The sequence below is a fragment of the Tamandua tetradactyla genome, chromosome 2 (genome assembly GCF_023851605.1).
Source record: "Tamandua tetradactyla isolate mTamTet1 chromosome 2, mTamTet1.pri, whole genome shotgun sequence".
In the NCBI taxonomy this organism is placed as follows: Eukaryota; Metazoa; Chordata; class Mammalia; order Pilosa; family Myrmecophagidae; genus Tamandua; species Tamandua tetradactyla.
This window is the reverse complement of record NC_135328.1, coordinates 30,671,181-30,685,656: the sequence shown is the minus strand read 5'-3', so window position 1 is coordinate 30,685,656 and position 14,476 is coordinate 30,671,181. Positions and strand designations below refer to the sequence as shown.

At 38.8% G+C, this 14,476-nt stretch overlaps 1 protein-coding gene across 1 annotated transcript in view; it reads left to right on the top strand.

Moving 5' to 3' along the window:
* Positions 1 to 14,476, top strand: part of PTGR1 (prostaglandin reductase 1) — a 69,926-nt gene extending 55,450 nt beyond the window's left edge. Inside the window, exons 7-11 of the mRNA XM_077141887.1 lie at positions 1,380 to 1,497; positions 3,199 to 3,354; positions 6,143 to 6,251; positions 9,762 to 9,880; positions 14,223 to 14,476. Of these exons, the coding sequence (XP_076998002.1) occupies positions 1,380 to 1,497; positions 3,199 to 3,354; positions 6,143 to 6,251; positions 9,762 to 9,880; positions 14,223 to 14,333 (613 nt within the window). The 3' untranslated portion in view covers positions 14,334 to 14,476. The remainder of the gene's footprint in view (positions 1 to 1,379; positions 1,498 to 3,198; positions 3,355 to 6,142; positions 6,252 to 9,761; positions 9,881 to 14,222) is intronic.

Genomic DNA, 14,476 nt, shown 5'->3' with positions numbered 1-14,476 from the left:
TCACATGGGAAAATATGCATCCTTTAAGACCAAAACAGATAACCTTTGATGCTGGAATCTCTTGCACTGTACCATGAAGCCTGAGAATATATTTTGGCATCAAGGAAATTTATTAATGTTTCCCAAATTTTCATGAACACTGATATCTTCACAAACACTTATTTTATCAGATGGGGTTACTGTGCTAAGCTCCCCAAGATGGCTGTAGCTAACTAAAGTAAAAGAGAATTTGTTGGGCGGGCCACGGTGGCTCAGCAGGCAAGAATGCTCGCCTGCCATGCCAGAGGACCCGGTTTTGATTCCCGGTGCCTGCCCATGTAAAAAAAAAAAAAGAGAGAGAATTTGTTGACAGTAGATGAGGTAATTTGAAAAGTCAAAATAAATGTTGAAGAACCTGGCTTCCCAAAGAAAAAAAGCAGAGACGTTCCCAGTATCTAGATAGTCGCAACAATAGAAACATTTCTGGTCATCCCTATTTGGATGAATCATTTGTAAGCTCAACTGCTCTTTCCTCCTGTTACACTTTAATAAGCATCTTATTACCCTCATTTTTTGAAAGACAGTTTTGCTGGATAAAGAATTCTTGGTTATCAAATTTTTGCTTTCAACACTCTAAATATGTCATCCCACTGCCATCTTGCCTCCATGGTTTCCAATGGGAAATTGGCAATTAATCAAAAAGGATCACTTGTATATGTCCTGTTGCTTCTCTTTTGTGGCTTTCAGAATTCTCTCTTTATCTTTGGCATTTTACAGTTTGATTATAATATATCAATCACATTCCATTCCAAGCTGGCAATTCACTAAGATATAGTACTGTCCATACTGCATTCTTTCAGGCCCAATACTTCTTTCCATGCAGTTGACTCTGATATTTCACTTGGGGAGATATGAGGAACTTTCAGAAGTTCTTCTATAACACAGGAGCTCTATCTGATCCTCCTATGCCTGGGTACATTGTACCATTGTATCTACTTGGTGGCTGTGGCACCATGATGACATGGAGACTTTCTTCATGAAACTTAGCATCTCCCTAACTTAACCTAGGAAAGGTAAGCCCCTTATTGTTAGATTCCCCCAAAGTTTAAGGGGGATCTATCTTTGTTTTTCCCTCGGGCTTAGCCTAGGGATGGACAGGATGCAGCTTCCCTCCAGCCAACTGTCCATTTCCTCTCTGGTTCACATCATCTTTATTCTCATCTAGGAGTAGGGAAGGAAGAGGTGGGCCAATAGTGGCTGGTATACTCATATCCAGCATGTTCTGTCTTTTACCTGGACCCATGGAACTGTACTGCTGAGAAGACCCTCAGGATAATAATGAATGAATTATAGGGGATGGAAACAGATCTATCTACATATCCTTAACTTTCTCCCCTCAGCCTAACAGCCTACTTTGGCCTACTTGACATCTGTGGTGTGAAAGGTGGAGAAACGGTGATGCTTAATGCAGCAGCAGGAGCAGTAGGCTGTGTTGTGGGGCAGATAGCTAAGCTCAAGGTAAGTGTCTTCCTCAAGTAACACACATTAATTCAAAACCCGCCACGTGTCCTAAGAATGCAATAATGAACAGAGCAAACTTTCTCTGGACTCAAGATGTTTACAGTCTGGTCTTGATCATGTTTAGAAGTTCAAGATTGGGAATGATTGATAAATGGAAGGAAAAGGGGAAATGATATAGCAAAGATTATCTGCCCATTGTTATTTGGTAGCATTGCAGGTATCAAGCCAGGAATGGCCTCTGCCTAGAATAATGAGTTTGTAGGAGTAACTATTTTCATAATTTTCTTGAATATTCTCTTGCTCAGAATACCCACAATGATAGCAGGAGGGGCTGGAGATCAGCCAAACACAAGAGCCATAGCCCACACGACCCCATGGCAAAGACTATTGCAGTAGAAATAAATGAGCAGTCATTTCAAAGCTATGGGGCTCTGGCATGGCAGATGAGAATTCTGCCACTGAGCCACGATTGCACTACCCTATGTTGGTCTTTTCAGGAGAATAATTCGTAGGCACACAATACCAGAGATAATAAAACCAATTAGAGGAACTTATAGTAATTCAGATGAAAATTGTGATGCAATGACAATGGAGATAGGAAGTTAGAACTATCTAACTTTTCAGGATATTTGGTCAGAATAAATGAAACCTGGTGATTGATTGAATGTGGATAGCAAGGAAAGGAAAGCATCACCATATTTCAGGTCCAGATAAATAGATGACTGGTAGTATCATTCACTACAATAGGGATTAGAAGAGGAACAACAAGTAAGGAGCAAGTTAAAAATATAGCTTGGGACACACTGATTTTGAGGGACCTATAACCATCTAAGTGTTTGGCATTACTAATTTCGAACTCAGTAAAGTGCATGACCTGGAATTCATAGATGAGGGAGTCATCTGCATGAAGGAGGCAAGGAGGGGATATGAGTAAAAGATCTTCTTAAGAAAGTGCATAGAGTTAGAAGGGAAAAGGACCACGAATGGAGCTCTTGCAAAATTATTTTTTTTCTTGGATTATGAAGGAATGGAAAAAGTATATGGTGGTCCCTATTGGTACAGAAATACACGTATGAATGTAGAGGTCCTTCCCTAATTCAAAATGCATCATGGCTCAACTTCTAGTCTTCAGGAATATATTTGGAATGCAAGAAAGCTTTCTGAACAGCTACATCCTATATACCAATCTGCCCTCTAAAGTCTCATTCTAAAGTAATTTTCAGAGTGCCCTCCAGTTCCTTTGCGATTAGCCAGCATCTAGTCCAATGCTTTGGGCCATATCAAAGAATGAGGCATAGTTACCAGGAGGGTTACCAATGATAGGAGTTCACAGATATGGGAATCCTGGAGCTAAACCAAAGTAATACTCTGAGAAACCTCTGCACCTTGAAAGAGATAGCACACAAGTAATTGCATGGGAAGAGAATCCCAAAAATAAAGAAACAAGTCAAATGAATAGGTTATCAAACTAGCTGGCTGAGTCATAAACCTAATAAGCATAAAAGGAATCTATGGCATGCTGAAGTTATGGTTGGGTTGTAGGCTGGTTCAGAGACTAATTTTACCTACATTGGCTTACTATGATATTCTTCATGTATCTATATTAACACCTAGGAGAGCATTATTGGGGAGTTGACCATACTAAACTAGGAGGTGGAGTTGGTCCATGCCTGTGACTTTCTATTTTCTTCCTTTTAGGGCTGCAAAGTGGTCGGAGCTGTAGGGTCTGATAAAAAGGTTGCCTACCTTAAAAAGCTTGGATTCGATGTTGTTTTTAACTACAAAACAGTAAAGTCTTTGGAAGAAACTCTGAAAAACGCCGCTCCTGAGGGTTATGACTGTTATTTTGATAACGTAAGTACAAATTGGACTAAATATTTGATCTATTAACAAAGTGCTACACAAAGGAATATACTTCTGCAGTTTCCATCTAAAAAAAATATGAAGAATGACATATGCCTTTTTTTAAAACAGCTTCATTGAGATATAATTACATACCATAAAATTTACTCATTCAAAGTATGTAATTCCGTGGGTTTTAGTACATTCAAACAGTTATACAACCACCACCACAATCAATTTCAGAATATTTTCGTGTTTTGGGGTGCTGAAAAGAAATGCTGTGCCCATTAGCAGTCTCTCCCTATTTCTTCTCTTCTAAGCCCTTGGCAACCACTAATCAACTTTCTTTCTCTACAGCTGTATTAGGGTTCTCTAGAGAAACAGAATAAAATGTGAGATTTATAAAGATATCTCAAGTAACCATGGGTATGGAAAAGTCCAAAATCCATAGGGTAGGCTGTGAAGCTAGCAACTCCAATGAAGGGTCTCAATGAAGTTTTCAGGAGAGGTTTGTTAGCTGAAGAAGCAGTGAAAATTCCCACTTCTTCCTTAAAAGTCTTCAACTGGTTGGATCAAACACAGCAGATTGGATTATCTCATTAGTGGGAGACATGCCCTTAGTTGATCATAGATGTAATCAGCCACAGCTGTAGTCAGCTAACTGATGAGTTAATAAACCAGCCTTCTGGCTCATCAACCAGCCATGAAATATCCTTGCAGCAACCTATAGGCCAGTGCTTCCCTGACAGACAACTGGGCATCATCACGTGGCCAAGTTGACACCAGAATCTAACCATCACAATAGAGTTGCCTATTCTAGACTATTTCATATAAATGAAATTATACAATATATGTGGTCTTTTATGACCAGCTTCTTTCAGTTAATGTGTTTTCAAGGTTCATCCATGTTTAGTATGCATCAGTATTTCATTTCTTTGTATGACCAAATATCATTCCATTGAGTGGATATACCACATTTTATTTATTCATTTATCAGTTGATGGACATTTGGGTTTTTCCCACTCTGGGGCTACAATGAATAATGCTACTATGAATTGTATGAAGATTTCAGTTTCCCCATATCCTTACCAAGATCTGGTTTTGTCTGTCTGAGGCAAAATTTTTTAATTTTGATGAAGTACAGTTTATCTGTTTTTTCTTTTGTCATTTGTGCTTTTGGTGTCATGTTTAAGAAGGTTTTGCCTTACCCAAGGTCATGAAGATTTACTCCTATGATTTATGCTAAAAGTTTCATAGTTCTAACTCTTACACGTAGATCTTTGATCCTTTTTATTTTGACATGGGCAGGCTCTGGGACTGAACCTGGGTCTCCGGCATGGCAGGTGAGAACTCTGCCACTGAGCCGCCGTTGCCTGCCTGCTTTGGTCCATTTTGAGTTAATTTCTGTGTATGTTATAAGGACGGGGTTCAACTGCATTTTTGCATATGGATATCCAGTTATTCAGCATCATTTGTTGAAAAGACTATTTTACCCCAGCTGGATTGTCTTGGTGCCTTTGTCAAAAATCAATTGATTCGTACTCACCAGGATAGCTGTTATTTAAAAAACAAACAGAAAATAACAAATGTTGATGAGGATATGGTGAAACTTGAACCCTTGTACATTGTTGGTGGCAATGTAAAATGGTGCAGCCACCAATCTGTGGGAAACAGTTTGACAGTTCCTCAAAACAAGTTAAACAAAGAATTACCATATGACTTGGCAATTTCACTTCTAAGTATAGACCCAACAGAACTGAAAACAGATACTTAGATACTTGTGCACCAGTATCTCTGGCAGCATTAATCACAAAAGTCAAAAGGTAGAAACAACCCAAGAGTCCATCAACAGGTGAATGTATAAACAAAATGTGGTATATAAATATAATATTAAGGAATCAAATTGTGATACATGCTACAACATGGATGAACCTTGAAAATACTGTGCTGAGTGAAATAAGCCACACACAAAGGGACAACTACTGTATGATTTCAATTATATGAAATATCTAGAATAGGTAAATTCATAGAGACAGAAAGTAGAATAGAGGTTACCAAGAACTAGAGGAACGGGAAACGGGGAGACAATGCCTAATTGATATAGAGTTTCTGTTTGGGGTAATGAAATAATAGTGGTGATGGCTATCACAATGCTGTGGATATAATACCACTGAATTGTACATTTAAAAATTGTTAAAATGGAAAATTTTATGTTATATACATCTTACCAAATGCAAATTTTTAAAAAGTCATCCTCCCACAAAATCAGAACCCCATATTTAATATACATAGTACAGTGTACACAATGCCTGGCAAATAGTAGGTACTCAATAAATTATGGCTGCCTTCTTCATTAAAAAATAAAAAATAATAATTGACCATAAATGTAAGGGTTTACCTCTAAACCTGATTCTGTTTCATAGATCTATATTCCTATTCCTCACACAGTCTTGATTAATTAGTTGTAAGTTTTGAAATCCAAAAGTGGGAGTCCTCTAACTTTGTTCTTCAAATGCCTTTTGAGGATTTTTCCATACTTTTAGATTCTACAGCAATGAAATTATTGGACTTATCAGAATATAATAAAATGTATAAGTTAAATAAGATGTGTTCTTAGAGTTAAATGGAAATCCCAATTTCTAAAGCCTTGCAGTTTTCTCTACTAACATACTAATTCAGTTTTGTTGCTGCTAAATTATTTTGAAAGAATTATTCTCTTGAATCTTCTAATGCTTAGGTTGTGGGTTTTAAAAGAAAAATTATTGTTGTTGTTTGTTTCTTTTAATTCCTTCCCATTTAGGTAGGTGGAGAGTTTTCAAACACCGTTATCCTCCAGATGAAGAAATTTGGAAGGATTGCTTCATGTGGGGCCATCTCTCAATATAACAGTACTCTCCCACCTCCCCCAGGTAATGAGCTCATACACAGGATCACAGATGGAGGAAGACTGGACAAGGAGAACAGTCACAGTTGTGAGATAAGCCAGTGACTATCAAAATATTAGAAAGATTTCTAAATAGTATTAAAATCAAAATTAGTAGATAAATAATGTGCTATGTCAGCTCGGGTTAGATTCCATATAAGGAAATAACAGGATCCAAAAAAATGGAAGAAAAATTAATAGTTATAAAAAGTTTCCATTTTTTACCTCTTGTTTCCTGGGAAGTTGCAAAAAGAGAGCCATGATTTGATTTGGAAACAGAACACCTTGGTTTGGTTGGTAGAATATTAGCATTCTTTAGGATATTTGGGTATTACTGGTGGTGTGGGGATGGGTAGAGGTGACTTGATGTGGGGGAAATAAAAGGCATGTTGCCAGGTCCTTCAAATAAACTTGGACATTGCTTTCTAGAGAAGCAGGACATCCTGGCTCAGCAAACCAACAATTTCCAAGAAAGAAAGGAACATGCATTTCCCTTCCACTCCTTGATTGTCCTTTCTTTGTTTCAGTGGACACTTGTTCTTCAGTGCCCAACCCTGCTACCCCCTGCCCTCCACATCTCACGTCCCTGCTCTCTTATGCTGAGACTGTCCTCTCCTTCATTCCACATGCTGGGGCTCAAAGGCACATTGGATTAGAAAGCCACAATCATTAATTCCAATTCTCTGAGAGATGTTGTAGAGGCCTCTCATTTTGGGGATGGAAAGATTAATGGCCAGATAAGGCCAGCGACTCCTATTAGTGACAGACCCAATTCAAACATAGGTCTTCTGAACTCCTCACAGGACCCTTCTCTGTTTCAACAATTCTGTGCTGTTGGTGAGATCACAGATTTGCCTGTGGTCCAAAAAAATAAGAACAAAAAAGGAATCTTCCAGACTATAGTCAGGATCTAGGCAACCATAAATAAAACAGTTATTCATTCTACAATGGTCTTTGACTCGTGGGAATGAAACCTTCCAGCCCTGCTAGTGAGCAATGCATCAAGAGTACTAGATAGGGGCAAAGAGGGCAAGGATGGAAGGGGCTGAGGAAGAGTAACTGATAGGTCCCTTTTAGGTTATAAGAAACCAAAGGCACCAGCTTCTCTAGGTGGGAAACTCCAGTTTCACTTGGCAATCCTGCTATTAGGACCTACTTTTCCTACATTTTTCTAACTGATGCTAAACTAGACTCATAGGATATATCATCTGCCTGCCAATTGAGCAAAGCTCCAGGATGCATTTTCTTAACCACAGTCCAATCAAGTAATTATTTTGGATATAGGAACTTTTTTTTTTAATCATCACAATAGACTTTTTTCTTTTTTGTGTGAAAAATAAAATATATACAAAAAAGCAATAAATTTCAAAACACATTGCAATAAGTTTGGTTACACTTCCACAAACTTAGGTTTTTATTCTAGCTGCTCTAAGATACTGGGGACTAAAAGAAATATCAGTGTAACCAATTCAGCAACCATACTCATTTGTTAAACCTTATCTTATCTGTATAACTCCACCATCACCGTTGATCTTTCTCTTTTCATTAGGGGTATTTGGGCTATACCCCATTCTAACTTTCATGTTGGAAGGGGCTGTCAATTTTATGGGATAGACGGATGGAACTAGTTGATGTTCTGGAGAGGTAGAATTTCTGCTTATGAGCGGCAGGGCAGAGTCCCATCAATTAAAATGGAATGGGCAGGCCAGCTGAACTCTCACAGATCTATCTGAGCAGTGGGACCTCCAAAGACTAATTGCTAAAAAGACTAGATTAAGTTCCCATATCCAGAGCAAATATTGTATGGTCTCACAGCAAATACTGTTTGGTCTCCAAGCAAATATTGTATGGCTTCATTTAGAAAAACTTATAAGAAAACAGGAGCTTAGATTGTAAGCTCTTGTAGCAGTCACGTTTAGTCCAGCATGATAATTATTGTTTCTGAACTTTGAGAGGCTGTTTTATATGGATATAACCTGGTATTTAGAGATAACGAAGCCAATGAGGTCGGGATTAAAGTAATTCAGAATACAGGGGTAAGGAAGACATTGCCTGTATTTTAGAACTTTATCTACTTTTTTGAGACCAAAGGAGGAAAGGTTTATTTTGTCCAGAACCTAAATTTTTTGTAGCACATAATGTAACTCATCCTGTCTCGATAGATCATTTAAACAGTCCAAACACAGGGAGCCCAGAATAAGAATGAGAGCCATTCTAAATTTTTCATATTGGAAGGGTCTGACGCTAATATGGGGTAAGGAAATGGAACTATCTGATGCTCTGGAGAGACTGGGCTAGGCTTCAGGACTTCTGAATTGTATCTATGACCCTGATTTCTCTTAATCTTTATGACCCTTAATCTATGACCTTAATTACACCAGCCACTTGGATATCTTTTATGATGCTCAATATGACTCCTTTTTGCCTTTTAAATTTTTCTCCAACAATTTATTATGAAGATATCCAGTCATAAAGAAGAGTTAGAAAATAATACAATAATCATCTATATATCTTTCTTTTGTCTTAAATTTGAAGAATTCAGCAGGAAGTTGCAGATATCACACTTTATTCTTTACACCTCAGCAAGTATCTCCTAAGAACAAGTAAAATAACATATATAACCACATTAATACCGTAACATCTATGAAAAGTAATAAAATCTCTGATATAATCTAACAATCAAGTCATATACAAATTCCCTTACTTTTCATAAAATATATTTTATAGCTTTCTTTTTACATCGGATGCCCCTCAAGTTTCGTGCTTTGCATTTGGGTGTTATGATACATTAATTTTTATTAATTTACTTTCATCGCTACTTTCCTAAAGCTGAACTCTAGATTCAACAACACAATCTGTGCCTTTTCCAGTACTCTCTTTCTCAATAAATAGCAACTAAAAACTCAAGAAAAAAAAAAAGTCTAATGGGTCAGAAGGTCTGCAGTCCTTCTGGAGGCTCTAGAGAATCTCCTTGCCTTCTCTGGTTTCTAGAGACTGCCTGAATTCCTTGGCATATGGCCTTCCTCCGTCTTTAAAGTCAACAACAGCATCTTCAAATATCCCTCTCTCTATTCCTTTTACACACCCTCTCTCTCTGTCTCACAGAACTCTGCTTCCATCATCACATCTCCTTCTCTCACTCTGATCCTCCTCCCTCCCTCTTTTCCCCTGGGATTACATTGGGTCCACTTGGAAAATTCAGGACAATCTCCCCTTCTCAAGATCCTTAACTTAACCAGATCTACAAAGTCCCTTTTGCCCTGGAAGGTGGCATATTCACAGGTTCTAGGGATTAGGACATGGACATCTTTGTGGGGCCATTCTTCTTACCACAAAGTGTATGTTGACTCATCAGCTACTCCATGGATCTGAAAAGAGTGGAGGGAATGGAAGTGGGAAGCACTGGGAGAGCAGGGGCAGTGACTTGTGCTGTCTGCATTCTCACCATATCCACCTCCCTGGATCCTGATGCCCAAATGTGTCCTTCTCTTCAAAGGCCCATCCCCAATGTCTGTCATCTATCAGGAACTCCGCATAGAAGGGTTTATTGTCACCCGCTGGCAAGGAGAGGTCCGCGAGAAGGCGCTGAAAGACTTAATGAAATGGGTCTTGGAGGTAAGAGGCTCCAGGGCCAACCCTTCCAATTGTGCACCAGATCCCATTCCTTTTTGCCCTGAGGGCTACCATCCCACCAAGTCCCCCTTCTCTCTGGCTTGTCTACCATCATCATCAGTTTCCCCAGAAATAAAAAGAAAACAGAAAAAAATTCAAACATACCATACCCCTTACCTCTCCCTTTCATTGATCACTAGCAGTGATCAATGAAATTTAGTCTACTAAATTCCATTCTTTCTTGAGCCCACTAATCAGGCGTCTTTGTCCTGCTGCCAATCCACCACAAGTGCTTTTGTCAAAGTCCCTCATGAAGTGAGATCTGGTGGTCAATTCTCAGCATCACTTAGCTAGAGGCAGTATTTGACTATTTGACTCCCTTCTTGTTACACTTTCTTCCCTCTCCTTCCAGGACACAATGCTCCTACCTTGCTGATTGGTCCTTCTCAGATTCCTTTACTGGCTCCTTTACTTCTCTCTAAGTTAATGCTGGAGTGCCCCAGGGTATGGGCATTGGGTTTCTTTTCTTCTTTATCCACACTCTAGCCCTTTACCCCGCTTATCCATCTCATGACTTTAAATACCATTCAAAAGCTGACGACTCCCTGGATCTAGCTAGGCCTTTTTCCTGAGCTCTAGATTATTAGTATATCCAGCTGCTTATTCAATAGCTGCACTTAGATGTATAATACATATTTCAGACATAACATGTCCAAAACTAAACATGTTTTGCTCTTTTCTGCCAAACTGTTCCATGTACAGACATCATCACCTCAGTTAAGGACAATTGTACCCTTCCGGTTGCTCAGTCAAAACACCTTGGAATTGTCATTGGTCACTTCCTTTCTCTTGTACCCCACATCCAATCGGTCAGGGGATTCTGATGGCTCTACCTTCCAACTATGTGCAGAATCTGACCACTTCCCTCACCTCCACTGCATCCACCCTGGTTCTGGCTACCATCTTGTCTGAGCCTCTATCTGGTCCCCCTGTTCCACCTTTACACCCCTATAGACATGACCCAACACAGCAGCCAGAGTGAGAATTGAAACGTAAATCAGACCCTGTGGGCCTTGTGCTCAAAACCCTGCAGAGTAAAGCCACAGGGCTTATAATGATATATAAGACTGTACAAAGTCTGAAACCATTATCTTTCATGTCATTTCTTAGTCTTTACCCCTTGCTTACCCTGCCCAGCCCTTTCTCCTTCCCCCCAATAACTGGGTGACTCGCTTACCTCCTTCAAATTTTCACTAAATGCCCTTATTTTAAATTGCAACACCACCCCGTATTCCTGATCGTCCTTATCTTTTATCCACTCCACTGGGTTTTTTTTTATGGTCAATTGATTTTTTAAAATATATTTTTACTGAGAAATCTCCACACACATACAATCCATACATGGTGTATAATCAGTGGCTCATACATCATCGCATAGTTGTGTATTCATCACCACGATCATTTTTAGAACATTTGCATCTCTCCAGAAATCAAATAAAAAGAAAAAGAAAAAAAATCCATACATCCCCATACCCCTTATCCCTCCCTTTTATTGACTACCAGTATTTCAACCTACCCACTTTTTTACCCTTTATCCACCCTATTATGTATTTATTTTTTATCCTTGTTTTTTCACTCATCTGTCCATACCCTGGATAAAAGGAGCATCAGACACAAGGTTTCAACAATCACATATTCACATTGTAATAGTTATATAGTTATACAATCAGTTACAAGAAACAAGCCTACTGAACACGGCTCAACAGTTTGAGGTTCTTCCCTCCAGCCACTCCAATTCACCATAAACTAAAAGGGGATATCTCTATAATGCATAAGAATAACTTTCAGGAATACCTCTGAATTCTGTTTGAAATCTCTCAGCCACTGAAACTTAATTTTATCTCATTTTTCTCTTCCCCCTGCTGGTCAAGATGGCTTTCTCAATCCCATGATGCCAGGTGCCAGCTTTTCCTGGGAGTCCTATCCTACGTTGCCATGGAGATTTATACCCCCGGGAATCATGTCCCACATAGCAGGGAGGGCAGTGAGTTCACCTGCCCAGTTGGCTTAGAGAGAGTGGCCAAATGTGAGCAACAAAAGGTTCTCTGCGGGTGACTTTTAGGCATAATGATAAGTAGGCTTAGCTTCTCCTTTGCAGGAATAAGTGTCACCGGGGCAAACCCCAAGATCAAGGGCTCAGCCTATTGAATTGTTTGTCCCCACGGCTTGTGAAAATATCAGGGATTCCCCAAATGGGGAAGTTGAATGTTTCCTCCTTTCTCCCCAGTCTCCCAAAGGGACTTTACAAATACTTTTTTATTCTCTACCCAAATTTATCTGGGATATATTGCAGAATCACACTATCTTGTACAAACCAGTGGGATATCAAGCCCTGTTCAAGATTCCATGTAATGATGGCATTCAAGTAAACTGATCATTCAAGCTGAATTAGATAATTCGCTACCCAAAATATAATTTTTGCACCAAACTTCCCTTCCTTTGACCTCACACAGAAGTTAAAGTTTTAAAATATGGACCATATCATTCTTTACCCTGTATTCCTTAGTCCTATTCAGTTAGCTTCATTCATATCTCTAGTTGAAGTCTGTGCACTTGTCACCTTTTAACATACTATATAATTTACTTACCTACTGAATGCATAGCCCATCTTCCTCTCATGAGCATGTAATCTCTGTGAGAGCAGCATTTTGGGTCCATTTTGTTTATTGATTTACCCCCAGTAGCAATATAGTTTCTGACTCAATACAGGCACGGAATAATCACTGTTGTAAATAAATGTCGGAGGCGTGCATTTATGTGGGCATCTCTGTCAGGTCCTAGATCAGTAGGAGTCTTTTCACAGCCATGCCTTTAAAGCCAGAAAAGGAAGCAAACCCCCATGCCTTGTGCTGTAATCATTTTGCTGCTGTCCATTAAGTAGTGTGTAGTTACGAGAAATCTGAATAACCAAGGTGGACTATTTTTGTGTCAGAAGGAAAGAGAAAAGCCCAATTCCTAGTTTGGGGATCATTTCCCAATTCAACGAAATAGATGGCATCTCTGGCAGCCACTGGAGCTTCGTGCTTTCCCCAACCTAACACCGGGGGTCTCTCTAGGAAAGAATTGGATTATTTTCAGTTCCCAGAGTGTAACCTTTTACTGTGTCCCTGTTAGTGCCATCAAATCTAGCCCAGCCATAACAGTTGACAAGAAACCTCTGTACTGGTGTCGCTGATGCTTCCCTCTAACAAAGTGAAACAATTGATTGCTTTTGTTTAAGTTAATTATTGAATTACCCTAATTTCTCTCACCCCCTTATTTTTTGTCTTATCCCCTAGTTTTAGAACTTTACAGAAGCATTGAAATATAGTGTAGAAATTTCTCATATGCCCTGTTCTCTTTGCCCTAATTTCCTCTATTATGAACATCTTACATTAGTACTCATCCTCTATTTCAACATCTAAACTGGATTTTAAGTTCCCATCTTTTCTTGGCTCTTTACCTTTTCAAGAGCAGAAATGAGCTGGGGCTTTGTAGTGAAGACTGACTTACAAATTGAGTGACCTCAAGCAAATAATCTCCTCCATAAGTCAAGAAAGACATTTTAAAGATAAAACATGGCACAATTCATTATTAAAAATGGCATAATTTATTACTAAAATTTTTTAATTTAAAAAAAAAAGGTAAAACATCGCTGGAGTAAATTAAGAAAACACGGTATCAGGTAATTCAACTTTCTAAATAAGACCCCTTAAAAAACTTTATAGTGTAAATTGGCCCAACTTAGTAGACTGTGCGTTATAGCAGAAAGATAAAAACTTCCCTCATTAACACAAACCCTTCCCTCCCACACTCCTAAATGAATGTTAAACACATAATGAAAGAATCTTGGTTTGAAGGGGTGATAACCTATTAGGCTACCCATGGTGTCTGCATTTCCTGGACAAGCTCTTCCTGTCCAGGTGGCAAACAGAAGCAGTGATGCTGCATCACTGGGCTAATGAACAGTGAAACCAGGAATCCTACTTCCAGACTTTTCTATACAACTTTCTTAGAAATCTCTTCCTCACTGCCTTACGACATTTTTTTCTGTCATTACGCTATGATCTGATACTTATTATTAAATGTGTCTTATATATACTTTGTAGTCTTCTTAGAAACATTGTGTGTGAGTATCTGGGCCCCCAATCAACTCTAAGTTCATGGAGAACAGGAGCTTCATCTTGTATTTATTATATTTTCTAGTCTCTCAGTATGTACCTGATAAATGTTTGTTGCAAGGATGGGAAGAGTATATCATTTGGAATATGAAATCAACCTCTTCTATTTTGTTGTTTTAATACAGGGTAAAATCCAGTACCATGAATGTGTCACAGAAGGATTTGAAAACATGCCAGCTGCATTTATTGGATTGATGAAAGGAGATAATTTGGGGAAAGCAATAGTGAAAGTATGAGAAAAATAACACATGGGATCTGGTGATCATTTCAATACTTAACTTCTGTTTCGACCATTTAGTAAAAATGTATACCTTAAGCATCTAGGAAAGAGTAACTGCAGTGAGTTTGATCTACCCAATAAAAGGCATTTAAGTATAAA